At 38.9% G+C, this 18262-nt stretch overlaps 1 protein-coding gene across 2 annotated transcripts in view; it reads left to right on the top strand.

The window, feature by feature from the left end:
* Nucleotides 1–2173: 2173 nt before the first annotated feature.
* Nucleotides 2174–18262, top strand: part of DLD (dihydrolipoamide dehydrogenase) — a 28532-nt gene continuing 12443 nt past the window's right edge. The window contains exons 1-8 of one of the 2 annotated variants that reach the window (XM_016199128.2): nucleotides 2174–2273; nucleotides 3504–3582; nucleotides 11092–11171; nucleotides 11669–11737; nucleotides 12287–12356; nucleotides 13568–13668; nucleotides 13953–14096; nucleotides 14517–14618. In XM_016199128.2, the coding sequence (XP_016054614.2) occupies nucleotides 2235–2273; nucleotides 3504–3582; nucleotides 11092–11171; nucleotides 11669–11737; nucleotides 12287–12356; nucleotides 13568–13668; nucleotides 13953–14096; nucleotides 14517–14618 (684 nt within the window). In that variant the 5' untranslated portion in view covers nucleotides 2174–2234. Of the gene's footprint in view, nucleotides 2274–2390; nucleotides 2585–3503; nucleotides 3583–11091; nucleotides 11172–11668; nucleotides 11738–12286; nucleotides 12357–13567; nucleotides 13669–13952; nucleotides 14097–14516; nucleotides 14619–18262 lie in introns of those variants that run through there. The other variant, XM_016199129.2, reaches the window with a different exon arrangement.

The raw sequence follows: 18262 nt of genomic DNA, 5'->3' as shown, positions 1-18262 counted from the left end.
CAACCAAGAAGACAGGGAGCATGTGAGCATCCAAAACCTGTCTTAGGGAATGGCTTGAGAGATAGAATTATATAAGGAAATGGGGTAAACTGAGACTGGGAACAGAATGCAGTTATAGTGCAGCCCCGGAGGTCTGCAGGAGTCAGCTATTGTTCTTGGTCATCTGTCGATGTCTCAATAAGATAATATCTTGACTTTTGGTTGGGCTGGCCTGAGGCCTGACCATGCCTGTTCAAGGATACATGGTCCATAGCTGTGTCACCTCCTTAACTGCTTTGTCTAGAGTCAAGGGGAGTATACAGGCATAAAGGCCTAGGAAAAACAAACTTAAGGAAAAAGAAACTTAAATCCCTGCTCACATAAGTATATGTGTTCTACAATTTTATAAGTAATATAATTATATTTCAGATTAATTCAGGTGCTCAATCCTTGGATATTTTAAGTGCCCTTATCAGTCTAGCAGGGATGAGATCATGTAATCTCACCATAACCTCAGAAGATGGGAAGTGAAACCTTACCAGGTGACAGGTGTCTCCACAGACCTGGTTGGGGTGGGATATGCCTAGGAATCTGGGCGCAGGCAATTCTGCTCAACCAGGGCAAAGGAGCAGAAAACGAAAATACAGCTAGTGTGTCCAGAGAAGCTATGGGGTTTTGTAGACAGAGGAGAGTTTTTCAAAAAGGTTCTTAATGTAAATAACGTAGTAGCTAGTAAAAGGGAGAACTAATGGTTTGAGGTAATTTTAGGGTGCCCTCATTTATGGTCATCAGAAAGAAATTCCAGTTGAAAATAGAATATTCATCAGCTTTATGCTGATGTACCAAAATGAGTTTACTCTCTTAATTTCATTTGTCCTTGAGTGTGGCTGGCAAATGGCACTAATTGGATTTCTGTTATCTGTCTCCCTGAGGAGGGTGGTTTAAGCTATACATTCTCTGGCTGGGGAGGAGAAATGCAAACTATTTACTCCTAAGTGTCCTTGATTTATGGAAGATAGGATTTACTAGGTGGCCACAAAACTGCTGTTTAATTATGTCTTAGTTTCCCTATTCTGCGTGTCCTGGAATTTTCCTGGCTTCACACTATACTATAATACCAAGGAGGTTTTTTTCCCAGCTGAGGAGGCAGGAGACTATTTTTTCCATATTGCCAGTTAGCTTACTTACAGCAAGATGCTGGTGATGCCAGTCTGTGGCCCCCTCCCCCTCGAGTGGCATTAGATTGGGGGGTGTTTTAAAGCAGTGGTTGAGACCAAAGGCTTTGCCCTCAAAGCTGCAATCGTCTTCCCCTTGTGAGACCTTGGGGGTATTGTTTAAACTCAGGGCCTCTTCTAAGAAGTTGAAATACTCCTCGTGTGTTATATCAGAGATTCTCAACTGGTGTGCTTAAATTTTTAAAACCTGTGGTACCTATTTTATTTATTTTTTTAAAACTTTTTAAAAAAAGGTATATCTTTATTGATTTCAGAGAGAGGAAAGGAGAGGGAGAGAGAGAGAGACAGAAACATCAATGATGAGGGAGTCATGGATCAAGCCCACAACCGGGTATGTGCCCTGACTGGAATCGAACCCTGATCACCTGGATCCCAGGTCAACGCGCAACCGCCGAGCCAGCCAGGCTGGGCTGTGGTGCCTGTTTTAGTTGGGGGCACTGAACTCTTTTCTCAGATTGTCAATGAAAAAAATGACAACAGCCAACACAACAGTAGTGGTCTGGTGTGAGTGAGTCAAAATTATATGTATTTTTTGACATGCTGCAGAATTTAGCAATTAGTTTATGCTATGAGATGAAAAAGGTTGAAAATTCACGCACTATATTGTTGTAAAGATGAAACGAGGTAACGCCCAGAAAGTTCTTAGATTCCCCAGCCTAAAACAATCAAAAACTCAGCAAGCTTTACTTTCCCTAGCGTGCATTAAACAAAGGATGGTTTCATTTATTTATCTCGCCTTCCAAGTAGTAGCCCACATCGCAGTTCCCGACACCCCCCGCCAAAAAGGTCCCTTAATCCCCTGCTGCCACAAAGCACTATGCTCCTTACGACAGCGAACCACGCCGAGCCGGAAAGGAACGGCTTTCTCTGCGGGTCCGCACAGCGTTGGCCAATCGCACTACTTCCGACTAACGACGCAAGCTGCGCTTGTGCATGCGCAGGGCGAGTAGACCTTGGCGAGGAGGTGGAGGGGTTCTGCGGAGGTGAAAGCCTTGGCGGAAAGGAGAGTACAGCGGCAAAATGCAGAGCTGGAGTCGTGTATACTGTTCTTTGGCCAAGGTGAGGGCCGACTGGGTGGGGTCGTGCTGAGCCGAAGGCACAGAGAGCCCGCTGACGGGGTCCGAGACGCCGCCTGACTGGTGGGAGTGAGAGAGGCCGGCGGCCTCTGTGGCACCACCCGCAGCTCCGCCCCTGGACCGGCTCTGCCCAGGCCGCCGCTCGGACGCAAAGGCCGGGGCTGCAGAGGCGCCGCCGGTTTGTGACAGGAGTCCCACACACTCCGCTCACCCTCCCAGGGCCATGGAGCATGCGGTCACACAAAGGCCTCTCCACCTTGGAGGAGGAAGCAGAAATTGCCCTTGTTCCTTATGGTCGGTCTGGCTTTTCATACCTTCTACCCTTTCCTAATCTCGGTCCCTAATGGCCTAACTCCTCTGCAGTGGTCAGGTTACTTTGGGGCCATTTTATAAAGGATGAAACAGATCATCCTTTGTTTCGAAGATGAGTAGCCTGTGTTCTCGAAAGTTTAGTGAGGGCCAGAGCTCGGGCTAAAACTCTGAACTGAGATATAGTCTGCCCTTCTTTGCTCTACCTGCGTGACCCCAGGTGCAAGAAATGCCTTGGAATAGAGAACATTGCTAGATCTTCACTGCCTCTGTTTTGGAGATATTTGCTTTGTTTCTTTGTGCTTCGCTGTTCTTGGAAATAGCAGTCATCCATATTTAGAGATTGTGGAGATTATGATGCAGTTTGTAAAATTGCAGTAGCTCTTGAATATGAATACATTACTTAGTACTTTTTCCTAAATTACTACGTCTAATTTTCTTTCGCTAGTTGATGATTCAGGAATCTCTTCACAGATTGTACGTGGTAGATTTGAGTTAGGAAACAATAATTACGAGTAGAAGGATTGTCATAATGTAGATTACTCAGGTACTTAGGTTAGAACTTGAAGAACTTTAATTTTGACGTTAAAGTGATTCCTGGCACATAAGTGAGCCATGCTTTCTGAAAATTTAATAAAAATTAACATTATTGAGTAACATTTTTATTAGGTTAAACATGAGATGTTTGAATATCTATAATAAAAAGATAATGTTGGTAAGCTGAGGTTGAAAACTTTAAATAATTGCTGTTATCAACTAGGAGAAATTGATACGTAACCTCTGGGTGGCAATGGAAGATACGTTAATACTTATTGCTTGATAAATTTGCTCAAAATCATTATTTTTCATCGACTTTCAGTAGTGCTTTGTTTACATAATAGGGACATTTTCTTTTTTCTTCCAGAGAGGCCATTTCAGTCGAGTATCTCATGGCCTACAGGGAGTTTCTGCAGTACCTCTGAGAACTTATGCAGATCAATCAAGTAAGTACTTAGTCAGACTTCCCCCTCAAAATTGTTCATATATTTAATTCACTTAAATGTTTATTGAGCACCTAGTGTGTTCCAGGTGGTGAACAAAGCACAGCCCTGTTCTTATGGAACTTATAGTCTCGTTCCATAAAAGACAAATAATACACAAGTAACATAAATATTTTGGGAAGTGATGGAAAATTAAAGCAGGTAATTGGGAGGAAAAGATACTATTTTAGATAAGGTGTCAGGTCTTTTCTGAGCAGATATGGCTGAGCAAGTGCTGGAGTGAAGTGAGGGAGTGAGTATGTTATTTCAGGCAAAGGGAAACATTAGTGAGAAGGGTCTGAGGTGAGAATTTGATTGTGATGTTTAGGAATTGCAAGAAGGCCGGTGTGCTCAAAGAATGTAAAATCAGAGAGGTAGGCAGGGATCAGATCATGGCCAAGGAGTTTGGATTTTACTTCAAGTGTGATGAGACACCACTGAAGGGTTTTGAGCTGGAGGGTGGGTAGGAGTGTGAGAGGGGTGTGTGGGGGGTGATTTTATATATTTACATGTAAAAGTTAATTCTGTCCCTTGGTCAGATTGTGTTGGTTGTTTAACACTGTTTAGAATGGTGACATGAGTTTTTTCAAATCCTGAATGAAATCTTTATGGGCTTATCAAAAGCACATTTTAAAGACTAGAAGGATGTGACTGAAAGGAAGCTGTGGATTATGGATTTTTTCTTTTTTATACTTTTTTATATTTTTGAAGTTTCTATAAAGGATATGCATTTTATTTTTTAAAGTATTTAAAACAGGAAGTCAATGGGCTTGTAAGGTATGTTGGCCTTCGAGTACCAATGATATTGATTATTTGAAATTATCTGTTTTGACATTTACTGGAATCACCCATGTGATTACAAGTGAAGTTGCACATCAAGTCTTTAAGCTTCATTGTACCAGTCATTAGGTAGGGGAAACTACCTAATGACCGATACAATGACTGTGAATACAGGGAGACTGTGACCATCAGTCTCCCTGTATTCTGTAAAACAATTTTATCCTATATCCTTAACTGTTTCAAACTATTATCATTTTGGAGATTTTATTCCTAGAAAAAAGAGTAGGGGGAGGATTCTGTTACCAATAATAAACAGAGTAATTTATCCTAGCTCTGAACAGGTCAAGAAATCCTTTAAAAAAATACTAATTTGATGGTGGGAAATTAGGTTGGACCATTATTCCCTTTGTTCCTTTTTTTCTTTTTCTTTCAGTTTTATTGAGATGTAATTGGCATACACTCTTTGTCTTTTTTGTTAAGTGGGAATATTACTTATTCTATACTCACACTAGTAGAAATGTTAGATTTTTATTTCTAAAGCATGCAATTAAAGACTTCGTGGTTAATTCTGCACTCTTGGAATCATTCAACAAAGATTATTCTGTTTACTGGGCAGTTAAAAGCAGGAACTTAGATTTAATGGAACTGGGTATCTGAGCCCTTATGAATCAGTTTAGTGATCTCTTGACATTGAGTAAATGATAAATCCCTTAGTACCTATGTAGATACAGTGTATAAAGTCTTTGATTGGATGAAGTAACAAGCATTTTTACTTACATATTTATATCCATCTGAGGTATTTATTTAATGGCAAGGACTGTGACCCTTTGTTTAGTACTTAAAATGGCACAGTAGGTAACTCAGTACATATTTATTCATTATTTCAACAAATCTGGTTGGGGCCAGTTTCTGGGATATAGCATTGAACAAGACAGATAAGATGCAACTTTTATAGAGTTTATAATCTATTTGGGGAAGACAAACATCCAACAAATAATTAATTATAATTGTGATAAGGACTCCACAGGCTAAGCATAGGGAGCCATGAAATCTACATACGGATTGGGAATATTCACAGAATTTTTTCCTAAGGAAATAATTTTGGTATCTGAAAAGGGAGTGGTAATGGGTGTGGGAGGAGGTGTTCCAGGAAGAAGGAACAGCATGTTGGAATATTTTGATGTGAGGTAGCATAGTGCATTTGAGGAACTTGAAAAGGGCCAGTGTGGCTCAAATCTGTTGAAGACGGCAAGTTGACTTCTCCAGATTATGAAAGACCCTAAGTCTTTATTTTAAGGGTAGTTGGAAGTTATTGAAGTGTTGTAAGCAGGGGAATAATATGATTAGGTTTGTTTTTAAAGATCATTCTGGTTGCAGATTGAAGTGTTTATTATAATTCTTTTTCCTTCTCATTAGACTAAGAAACATGGCTATGTCATTTTATACGTAGCCCAAGAGCTTAGTGTTTGTAATGTGAAATGCATGCTGTTAGGATTTATTTTAATTCTGTGGTGTATGCTAACAGTAATTCACTATTCCTGAAGCTTAAACTGCATGATATTAGTGGATAAGCAAAATGTGGCAGGAGATGAGGCTGGAGAATAGACCCTGAAGAGATTTGGATGCTGTATTTAGGAACTCAGACGTTACCCAACAACAGACAGGGAAACCAATGAAAAGTAGGAGGATAAGGTCCAAATTGTGTTATAGCAGGGAGTAACACTGTGTGGGGGTGTTATGGATGGTGGGAATGATACTGGAGGCTCCAAGCCTAAAGTTGGGAGGTGGACCTGAGAAGGGAAGAAACATATATTGAGTGCCTAATAAGCATCTGGCATCTTCCCAGGGTCTTGCCATGCATTATCTCTGAACTCACAACCCTGAGATGTGGGTATTAACTATCACTGTTAACCCTATGTTACATCAAAGCCCAGAGAGATTAAATAATTTGCCTTAGAAATTAAGAGACGGTAGAGCTCATATTTGAATTCAGGTTTACTTCAAATCTTTTTTCTCATTTACTGTATTTCTGCTTCCTTATGGACAAGGGGGTTGTAGTGTTACGATCAGAAAATGAAGTATTAGAATTCAAGATTTTAGGGGCAGAGCAATTTTGGGTGGTGACAAGTATATAGAAGAAGGTCAGTGAAATAGACTGAAGATTAAGGGCACTGATAATTTAAAAACAGCAACCCTTGCCCTGGCTGGTTTGGCTCAGTAGTTAGAGCATCATCCTGCAGACTGAAGGGTCTTGGGTTCGATTTTGGGCCAAGAGCACACATACCTTGGTTACAGGCTCGATCCCTGGCCCTGGTTGAGCAGGGAAGGTTCGGGAGGCAACCAATTGATGTGTCATCTCTTTCACATTGATGTTTCTCACTCTGTGAAAAGCAATGGAAAAAATATCCTCATGTGAGGATTAAAACAAACAAAAACAGTAACCCTCCCTCTGCAATGAAACAACAACAAATAAACCTTACCACTAAGTAGCTTTATACTCATTTAGTGAATTTGGTAATTAATGATTACTGCCTTATAATATCCCTGTTCCTGTTTTCTTTTTAAAAATAATTTTGATTTATCTACATTGTGATAGATGCCTATTTCCCCTAACTATAATGTAAGGTTATTGAAGGTAGTGATGTTTTCACATAGGGTAGGCATATATAAATATTTATTGATTTCATTTTGAAAATGAAGCAGTTTCTTGTCATTTTATTTTGAGCTCCTGATTGCCCAGGAAGTTATAGGATTATCTGAGTGTTTTAAAAGGCATGAGAACATAATAGGCTTCAGACTCTAAAGAACCTAGTTTGAATCCTGGCTAGATCGCATGCTAGTTGTGCAACCTTATGCAAGTTATTTCGTTACTCAGCCTAATTTTCTCCCTGTTAAATGGAGGTAATAACTAATAGAGATGTAATGAGGCTTAAATAAGACAACATGAAGCATTTAGCTCACTGCCTGGCACATAGTAAATTACCCAAAACGGTAGATATTAATGCAGACTGACTTCTTAATATAACTTGTAATTTGTTGATGATTACAATTTATTTATAGCATGACACCTTTATTTCAGGGGTAACCTTAGTAATGTACTGTCTTTATTTTCCTCATAATGATATAAATAGCATTTGTAGAATAATTTATAGAGCACTTTTCCCTGCTCGTTCTCATTTCATGGCATTAACTGCCACGTTTTTAAAGTCGATCATCTCTCCTTTTATCATTTTTAAAAATATCAATCTGATAGCTTTCTCCTGGTGTTTCACTGCCACCTGAAATGCAGATTGCTATCCGACTGTCTTTTCCCAGTTTTCCTGACTTAGTCATCTTTCTCTCCTGCTGTCAGTTTGTATATCCTTTTCAGTTTTTCTTTTCACCTTTGAAGGCTGATGCTAATTTTATAAAAGTTTCCATCAAGTATTCCTTAATGTATTTCATTTCACTCCTTTTCTGCCTTGATTTTTAAAACTATGTATGGGAACCAAACTGAGAAATGCATCTTGACAAGGAGATAGTAAATCGCAATCGTTGCAAACTTTCACTTGAGTGTACCTTTGGTACAGGTGAGAGCTAGTTAGTTTGTTTTCCCAACATTTTCTTATGAAAAATTGCAAACATTAGACAAGTAGGAATTTTACTGTGAACATTTTATTGTACTTACATTATCACATGTGCCCATCCATTTCTTCATTAATTCACCTTTTTTGGTGCATTTCAAAGTAAATTGCAGACATTGGTATATTTCCCCTAAATACTGGCTTATTTTTGAAAGTTTGTCATTGGATCATACCCTCCTATATTCTCAGCTTACAGATCTTTAGATAAGGACTTCTATTTTCCCTTCATTTTTGTGTTTCCTAGCACATTAGCAGTATTCTGAAGGAATGGTAGATCTTTAGTGAGAGGTGAACTGTTCTGAGTTTGTGGTGTTTTCTGTAGTTTAAAAAAAATTCTAAGATCACATAATAAATTGGGAAATAAAATTCTAGTTTTTTAGCTTTTATGCATTTCAGTTTATTAAACAAATCTATATCTTATAATTCAAAAAGATGTTAAAAATTCAGCAAAGAAACTTGTTTCTGTAGCTTTTCTTTACATTACTGTGAAAGTAAAAATTAGAACCCAAATTAAGGGATATTGTTTAGGTCCTCATTTTGTTGGTGGTGGCGGGAACAGCACCAGGTGTTAGACCAGTGGGGTTAGACTGGACTTGAGTTCAGCATCCTCAGTACTTGAGTTCTGGCCAGAAAGAACTCAGAGCCAAGACTCCAACTATAAGAGAACACTTATTTATAAAATCTTTGATTTTGGAAGAAATAATTCTTGGAAGAAATGAGCTTAGGAAACAAGCTATAGAGGCAAAGGAAGGAAGGGCCCTTGGAGCTTAGAAGTGAGGAAGGTAAAAGGGATGGGGAGAGGAAGGAGGAGGGGAAAGGTGTGAATATGGGGCATGCCTGGGAAGGGAGAGCAGAGGGAGAGGCACTGGGTTCTCCATCCTAAGGGTTTTAAAGGTGTAGATTTTAGGGGAGATCCCAGGGGAAGATCTCAATAGAATATTCAGCAGCTTTTCAGGTGTGTCCTTTCTGGGTCCGGGTTCTCCACTGATTGAGTGCTGGGGGGGGGGGGGGGTCATTATTTAATGCAGCTGGTCCTGAGGTCAGCCATGGCATTACTTACCCGATTTTGCAGCTTTTCTGGGCCTGGAGCTGAAATACAACTGAGGTCTAGATGTTACCTCTAGGGAGGAGAGGTCAGGGGGTCCAGACCTATGACCACCTATATCCTAGGAAAGGAAAGGTCACCCTGGGGACAAGGTCCCACCCTACAGTTGTCTTTTGCTAGGCACCCAGGGCTTTCCACTTTGGTGACCTTCTGTACCTGGGCCATCATCCTTGCTCTGCTCATATCTGTCTACCTGCCTACCGCAATTTGGTTCAAGATTTGAAAATAGAAATATATTTTATTATGTATTTAATTCTGTACATGAATCAGTGAACCCAGCAGTGTGGCCAAAAAGCACAAATGGATCAGTAAAAATTGAAGCAATACTTTTTCATGTATTGGACTAGCTATATTTTGTTTATGTATTGAGTTATCCTAATTATTGTCGATACAACCCAGGAGAATCAGTACTTTGATTTATTTGGTAGAAAGGATTCTTAGATTTTGTGGATTATTGGGTTGGATAACTAACTAATTATCTTCCAACACAGGTTCTGTGATTCTGTTCAAGGCCAGCTAAGGTTTTTTGAATGATAATAGCACTCCCATCTCCTCAGGGCTGTGTGTTTTTTGGGGAAGGGAATCATAAGAAATTAAAATTCCCTTCTTTGTAGGTCAGAATATAGCTACCATATAGGGAACACTTCTTATATATCTTCCAGGTCTATACTAAGCTGTTTACATACATTATTCTGTATTATGAGCCTATGAGATAGCTATATTGTGGTCCTTATTTTGCAGATGAGGAAACTGAAGGTGAAACAGGTTAAATTACTGACCTAAGGTCAGGTAGCTAGTAATTATAAAGCATGATTACTGCTCTTGGGGATTTTAGTTTATGATAGTTGAAATTGAGGAAAGGAATAGTGTTGAGTAATGGAAAGATCACTGGAAGTAGAGACAAAAAGCTTAATTTTGTCTCTGCCCCTTGCTTGCTAGATGACCTTGGGCAAGTTAATTGACTTCTCTGAACCTTATGTTTCTTAGCTGTGAAATGTTAGATATATGTATATGCATGCCATCCTTACCTTCCTCATAGGAAGTTCTGAGAACCACAAACAATAATAATATGTGAAAGCATGTTATTTTTTTAAAAAATGTGTTAAAAACTGCTAAATGTTGAAGTAATTGGGGTTGTAAGGACAGTGGAGGGGGAGAAGGGAGACTCTCCTAACTTAAAAGTTGGATTGAGGAGAATGGGAATAATTGGACTTATTTTGTATATTTGTGTTATAATTATTAAATTCCTAAGGCTGCTGCTCAGAGTTAATTCTTAATTTTTTTATCTTCATATAGTAAATATCCAGAATAGTTAGTTGAATGTTCTGGTTAACCTATTAAACTATGTAAGATTTGTCAGTATTCACATAAAGTTCAAAACATTTGCCATGTGTTATAAGAAAGCTGATTCCCCCTCTCTTGATATCTCAGAAGTTAAGAACCTGAAAGGAGTAATCAGTTTTAAATTTATTCACAGTACTAAGGTATTACCTTATTTAATCCTAACATCAATCATTTAAGGGAATATTATTATTTATTACAGAAAAATTAAGTCACTTGGTCACACAACTAATAAGTGTCAGAGCTAAGATTTAAGCCAGGTATATCAGATTCCAAAGCTCAGGCTCTCTACATAGATGTGTGTATTCCAGTGTCACTAAATGGCTGCTCATATCATTAAATAAAATTTTGTGGAATTTAGCAAGATCAGTAGGTCCAAAAATCAGTTGTATTTCCATATCCCATAATGAATAAATGGAAAATGAAATATAAAAACCTATGGTATTTTCAGATACATCAAGGAACACTAAGTACCTAGGAATAAAATAGTACTGTGTAGAAAATGCTGGTTATTTGCACTTTCTTGGAGGTTTAAAATATCAGATTGTTGTTGTTGTTTTGATGCACTGATTTTGGTCAGTATTAAGCAATTTACTGTTTTATATCAATTTGCTTTTATTGTAGTTGATGCTGATGTAACAGTAGTAGGTTCTGGCCCTGGAGGGTATGTTGCCGCTATTAAAGCTGCCCAGTTAGGCTTCAAGGTAAGTATTAGATTAAAACTAGGTTTTGATTAATTTTTATTTGGGAATAGTTGATCATATTCACAAAATACTTTGCAGGTAGATGCTAATGGTAAATAATTTATTAATTCTATACATTATATTTAAGCCTGAGACTAATGAAGAGAGGGTTCATTAGTTGTAGTATTCTAATGAAGGGTGGAAAGTGAAGTCATTATTTCCCCCCTTCTCTCAATGCTTTTCATTTTGGCTTCTAATCCCTCTTTGAAAGATACAGTAATAGAGCTAAAAGTGTGAATTTGGTAATGTTAAACAAACAAAAATATCTTTTAGAATAATTCACTTTTGGTGGGTTAACTTGAGTTTGGTATTCAAATGATAAGTTATAAAGGACTACATTTTATTCTCACAAACACAGCTTGAGTAGCTTGTTTTTAGAAGGAGGAGAAATATATTTGGAATTTTAGTCAACTAAAACATTGCAGCTTATGTGCAGCTAATGTTTTCTTTGGTTGTAGACAGTCTGCGTTGAGAAAAATGAAACACTTGGTGGAACATGTTTGAATGTTGGTTGTATTCCTTCTAAGGTGAGCATACATTTTTGTACAGTACAGAGATTTTTTTCATTGGCCACCAGTTAGATATATTGAGACTAGAATTATTAGACTAATAGTTATTAAAAAATAAACAACCCATGGGTGATATACACTTTTTTTTTCCTCTGTAAAATTTAGAGTGCTCTTATCAGTCAGCCATACATTCCTGAAATGGCTTTCTTGTCTCAGAATACCTAGCCTTTCCAGTCAGCTAGACTCTGATGTTACTTTTTTTTTCCTCTTTAGCTTTCCTTTACTAATGAAACAGATAGTAGGTAGTAAATTCTTTTGGTTACTTTATGTATTTAGTAAACATGACTGACTTTTTCACAAGCCACCCTGAAATGTGTATTAATGCCTTTGCTTCTAAAGAAAGTAAAGATGTTTTGTTTTTATTATTTGTTAAACATTTTATGTCATTGTTTGTCTTAGACTAATTACAGGAATTGACTTGGTATAGTCCTATGTACTATTCCATGTACAGACTGTTATTTCATAAGTGCTTTTGAAAATTTGATAATTTTGTATTATGTCCTTTAGGCTTTATTAAATAACTCTCATTATTACCACATGGCCCATGGAAAAGATTTTGCATCTAGGGGAATTGAAAGTAAGTATACTTTCCATATTTAGTGATATTACTAGCCGTACTTTACTTCTCTGGCTAAAGACTTATGTGTGTAATATGTGTTCAGTGAGGGAAGAGATCTTAAAAATATGGAAAGATTTACTTAAAAAAGACAGCTTAATCCAGATTTCTACCATGACATCTTCTTTTCCTTTGTCAACTTTTGTATGAAGTCTACTCTGTGTGTGTGAATGAGTGTGTGTGTGAAGAGTCAGTTTTCATTTTCCTGAAACCTGGAAATCATTGGGGTGGCCACAGGATTCCTGAGTGCTATGGACAGATGAAGGACAGAAGGTCTACCTAAATTGTTGGTAGGGGAAAGAGCTGAGGAGAGAGGAAGGGATGTGGCACAGTGGAAAAGGACATTTTCTTTCTTTGTAGCAGTAGGTTTTTGAAAGAATGGGCTATAACGTGGGCAATCCCTTGGGTATGGAGGGGGTGTATATACACTAAAGCCAATACTTTACTAAACTAGATGAAGAGTGGAATCAAAACCCATTTTCCTTACCTACTAAGGAAAGAAGAGACAGGATTAGTCAAGAGATGTGCATTGTAGGCAAAGATTCATGTTCTAGCTCTGTGATCTTAGATAAATCTAATTTCTCAGGATCTTTGCTTTCTCATCTCTAATATGTGTTTGTTGCGTGAGCTGATTTCTAAGATTCTGTCTTCTAAAGTTCTGAGTTGAACTTCTTTATCATCTTATATTGTTGCTTCAGAGTTCTCTTCTGAGTTGAATGATTAAACTCTTATATTAAGCTTCTGTATTTGAAGTTTTCTCATGTATATTTTTATTAGTTTTTATTTCATGAAATTTGGCATTTCCTTTTATTTAAAATTTCAGGTAATGTTTTACTTTGCCATTTCTACTTAAATCTCTTCCAGACTTAAGATCATAATGTGTTTGGAGAATATGTTGTCACAGTGGGAAATGTTTTATTTTGGATGGCATTTTCCCCATAGGTGGATTTTTTATACTGTTTTATAGGTTATGTTACTATGATATGATGCTGTTGGCTTTTTGCCAGCTAGGATTAATATATTAGTTATTAAACGGAAAAATGTTAATATTGCCTTATATTACAGTTCTATAAGCGTTAGGCTGAAATTTTCTAGACTTTGATTAATGAAAAATATCACACACTGCTTCAAGAATTTAGCTAAGTACTAAAGATTTACTTAACAAATTACAGTGTCTGAAGTTCGCTTAAATTTGGAGAAGATGATGGAGCAGAAGAGTACAGCAGTAAAAGCTTTAACAGGTGGAATTGCCCACTTATTCAAACAGAATAAGGTCAGTGTATTTTATGTTCACATTTTTGCTTTATTTTATATATACATTAAACATGCTTTATGCTAATAGAGTGATGCTATTTGAACTTCGCTGCTGGATGATATTTAATTTAAAACAGTATGCTAACCTGAAATACATAAATGCTGCTCCATGTATAGCATTACTAAGTAAGGAAGCATTTTGTATTAGATAAATTATTTAATAGAGTAGCTTTTTGCTGTTAATCATGTTTGTTTGTCAAAAATTTATTTTAAACTTTGTGAATTTATGCATATTTTATAAAGGTTATTCATGTAAATGGATATGGAAAGATAACTGGCAAAAATCAGGTCACTGCTACAAAAGCGGATGGCAGCACTCAAGTTATTGATACAAAGAACATTCTTATAGCTACAGGTTCAGAAGTTACTCCTTTTCCTGGAATCACGGTATTTATGCATTCTACAACTGTCAAAACCTTCCTTCAGAAGTATATTTTATAAACTACTTTATTTGTGCTGTTTAGGATCTTTGAGAGATTTCTTACTGAAATACTATATGTTGACAGTCATTCAACTTTGGGAAGTTGCCTGTTTTTATTCTGTAGTGATTTGACCAGAAATAGAACACTTTACATTAAGATATATTTGAATTCAATATGAAGTTAAAGTTGACTATTTTGTTTTGATATGCTGAATGATAAAATTTTAAGTATTTTAATTTTTAGTTGAGTATATGGGTGGTAGTCGTAGATACCTCAAAACAAATAAATGACTTACTATAGCTAGTGATTATACTGCATGGGATCACAGTTTATAAATCTGTAGGTTTTTCCAAATAATTTTGATTATATATATATTTTTTAATAGATTGATGAAGATACAATAGTGTCATCTACAGGTGCTTTATCTTTAAAAAAAGTTCCAGAGAAGATGGTGGTCATTGGTGCAGGAGTAATAGGTGTAGAATTGGTAAGTGATGTCTTTCCTATGTCATATTATCTCCATGGGGTTGGAAGCAACTTAACAGTCCTATTTGATTTTTTGTATAATGTCACAGGCAGATCAGCATTGAGTTTGCTTAAATATTTCTAGTAGTAAAGAGTTTGAGACAACTTATTTATGTAATTATTAGTTATTAGAACATTCTCTTTTATTTTAAAATTTGTTTCCTGTATCTTCCACCCTTCCTGTTCCCTAGACTGATTTTTTAAAAATCTTACAGTCCTTCAGCTATTTAAATCTGATAGCCCTTCAGGCCCTTCAGCCTTTGAGAAGGCAGTTCTCATTCTGAGCAAATTGTATTTCAGATAAAGACCATGACTTACATGATCTGGCTCTTCCCTTCCTCTGTATCCTTATTTCAGTCCCTCTTAACCTACATGTTAGAAATGTCAAGCTATTTGCCGTTCTCTGAATACAATGCTGTTTTGTTTGTTTTTTTTTATTTTATCTTTCTTGTTGAAAGTATTACAGGTGTCCCATTCCCCCCCCCAATTGACCCTCTCCACCTCGCTCCTACCCCCTCCCCAGGCCTTCACCCCATCATTGTCTGTGTCCATGGGTTATGCATATAACTTCTTTGGTTAATCTCTTCCCACCCTCCACCTCCCTTCCCTCTTCTCTTTGAAATATGATCGTCTGTTGCATGTGTCAGTGTCTCTGGATCTATTTAGTTCATGAGATTCTTTTGTTCATTAGCTTCTTCTTAAAGAAGCCCCTTCAACTTTTCCTGTAGTGCTGGTTTGGTGGTGATGAACTCCTTTAGCTTTTCCTTGTCTGAGAAGCTCTTTATCTCACCTTCAATTCTAAATGATAGCTTTGCTGGGTAGAGCAATCTTGGTTGTAGTTCCATGTTTTTCATCACTTTGAATATTTCTTGCCACTCCCTTCTGGCCTGCAACGTTTCTGTTGAGAAATCAGCTGACAGTAGTATGGGTGCTCTCTTGTATGTAATTAACTGCTTTTCTCTTGCTGCTTTTAAGATTCTCTCTTTGTCTTTAACCTTTGGCATTTTAATTATGATGTGTCTTGCTGTGTGCCTCTTTGGGTTCCTCTTGTTTGGGACCCTCTGTGCTTCCTGGACTTGTAAGTCTATTTCTTTCCCCAGGTAGGGGAAGTTTTCTGTAATTACTTTTTCAAAAAGGTTTTCAATTTCTTGCTCTCTTTCCCCTCCTCCTTGCACCCCAATAATAAGAATGTTGGCCCTCTTGAAGTTGTCTCAGAGGCTCCTTACACTATCTTCATATTGCTGGATTATTATTATTTTTTTTGCTCTTCTGGTTGGGTGTTTTTTGTTTCTTCATGTTCCTAATGGCTGATTTGATTCTCAGCATCCTCTATTCTACTGTTGATTCCCTGTAACTTATTCTTCATTTCAGTTCTTGTAGCCTTCATTTCAAATTGGTACTTTATTATGTCATCGATTTTTCTCAATTATTTTTGTCATACTCTTATTAATATCCTTGAGCATCCTGAAAACCATTATTCTGAATTCTGTATCTGTTAGCTTGCTTGGATCTATTTCATTTAGTTCCTTTTCTAGAGATTTCTTCTGTTCTTTCCTTTGTGACATGTTTCTTTGCCTCCACATTTTGGCTGCTTCCTGATGTTTGTTTCTATGTATTAGGTAGAGCTGCTATGTCTCCTGAAATTTGTAGAGTGGCTTTGTGTAGTAGGTGTCCTATAGGATCCAGTGCCTCAGCCTCCCCATTCACCTGAGTGGGGCCTTCTAGGTGTTCCCCTGTGTGCGCTATGTGCACTGTCCTATTGTAGTTGAGCCTTGTTTGCTGTTGGCGTCACTGGGAGGAACTAACCCTCAGACCAATCAGCTGTGAGGACCAGCTGCAACTATAGCCAGAGAGCTGCTGCACTGGATACACCCCTATGGAGCAGGATTTACTTCAGTGGAGCTTTGGTGTTCACCAAGTGTGCCCCTTGAGTGTGTCAATTGTGGATGTGGTAGGGTTGTAATCCAGTGTGGTCGAGTCTGACCACCAGGTGCGCTGTCTGAGGCCTCCTGGGAGGTGCAAAGTCAGCCTGTGCCAGTGCCTTGCCCAGGACCACCCAGCATGAGCTACACAGCAAACCGTAGATGGCTGCTACTTGTGCCGGGCTTGGAGGTGTCCAGGAGGGGCCAAGCTGTGAGCCAATGCAGGCTGCCACTAGTGCCAGGCCTGGGGCCACTTATCAAGCTGTGTGGGGCACGCTGCTGCTTGTTTGAGAGATTTTAGGAAAGTCCTAAGCATGAGGCTCAAGAGGCCACTGGCACAGAAGAGCCACTGGAAATGGTCTCAATGAGCCTGCAGGTAGGGAGGGGCGGGGCCAAAGGTGTGAATCAGGTGCTGGAGATTCAAATATGGCACCTGCCTGCGGCTCTGTGCCGGGAGAGCTTGCCAAAGGAGCAATGGCCTCTGCCAGCTCTTCTGCCTGGGAGAAAGCTGCCCCTCCACCTCTTGCCCGGATTTCAGGCAGGTTAGTTCCTCCCCAAGTGTCCCAGGTTCTTTTTAAGCTGCTGTGCGGCGCTGGGTTTCAGAGGGAGTGTGTCTGAGTGAGTCCGTGCGCGGGCCCTTTAAGAATAGCTGTTGGGGCTCCCGCAGCCTCCGTGACCCTCAGAGACAGTCCCCGCTGGTTTCACAGCCCAGAGTTGTGGGGACGTCTCTTCCTGGCCCTGGAGCCCGGGGCTGGGGGCCTGCTGTGGGGCTGGGACCCCTCACTCCTCCAGGAAACCCCTACCGCCAAGATTCCCTCCCAGGTTTCAACCGCGGCACTGGGTGTGGGCCCATAGCTGGGCCTCTGGGATTCATCCCCGATCCCCCGCGTCTCCGCCCCTCCTACCGCTCTCGATGCTCCTTCAGTTCCCTGGTTGTAGGGCTTCTGTTCAGCCAGATTTCAGGAGGTTCTGAGTGATGGTAGTTCTGTATTTTAGTTGTAATTTTGATGTGGTTTAGGGAGGCAGCGGGTGCAGCTGTTCCCTACGCTGCCATCTTGTTTCCCCCGACCATGCTATTTCATATCTTCTGCGTGCCTTGTTCTCCCTTCTTGTCCACCTGGCAACTTTCCTGTATTTACAGAGACTTCTTCCCTCATTTTCAGTTATTTTTCCCCACGGCCATTTTACTTTGTTAATCACCCAGAATTGCTCTACTAAAATAACAAATTAGACATTTTATTCTCTAGCCATAACCTCCTTTTCTCTCTTACTCAGTTATTTCTAGTAAACAGGCAGTTTAACTCTATCAGGTTTTCTAGTTCATAGACCCCTCTCCGTGTTTGCTATCTTCCCTTTCCTGTCTTGACTGCTTTCCAGCTCAGCTTAAATTCCATAGCCTATCACTTTAACTACTGTCTTACAGGTGTTCTTGAGTCCCTTGCCTTGCTTTCATAGCTGCTTGGCAAAACTCTGGTCCTACCTTCTTTATGCTATATCCAGGCTATTGACTACGCCGGGAGAAAAAAACACACCCTGCAGATTAATGCCTGTATAATTCTTGGTCATAAATTTCAACAGGAACCTTAGCCTGCTGACAATCCCATTATTGCCCTAGTTGGTACACTCTACTGGTATCTGCAGTGGCTGTTTCATTTCCTGCTTGTCTCAGACCTCTGCCAGTATA

This window comes from Miniopterus natalensis, chromosome 10 (assembly GCF_054644295.1).
Source record: "Miniopterus natalensis isolate mMinNat1 chromosome 10, mMinNat1.hap1, whole genome shotgun sequence".
Lineage (NCBI taxonomy): Eukaryota > Metazoa > Chordata > Mammalia > Chiroptera > Miniopteridae > Miniopterus > Miniopterus natalensis.
The sequence above is the reverse complement of the archived record's forward strand: the minus strand, read 5'-3'. Positions and strand labels throughout refer to the sequence as shown.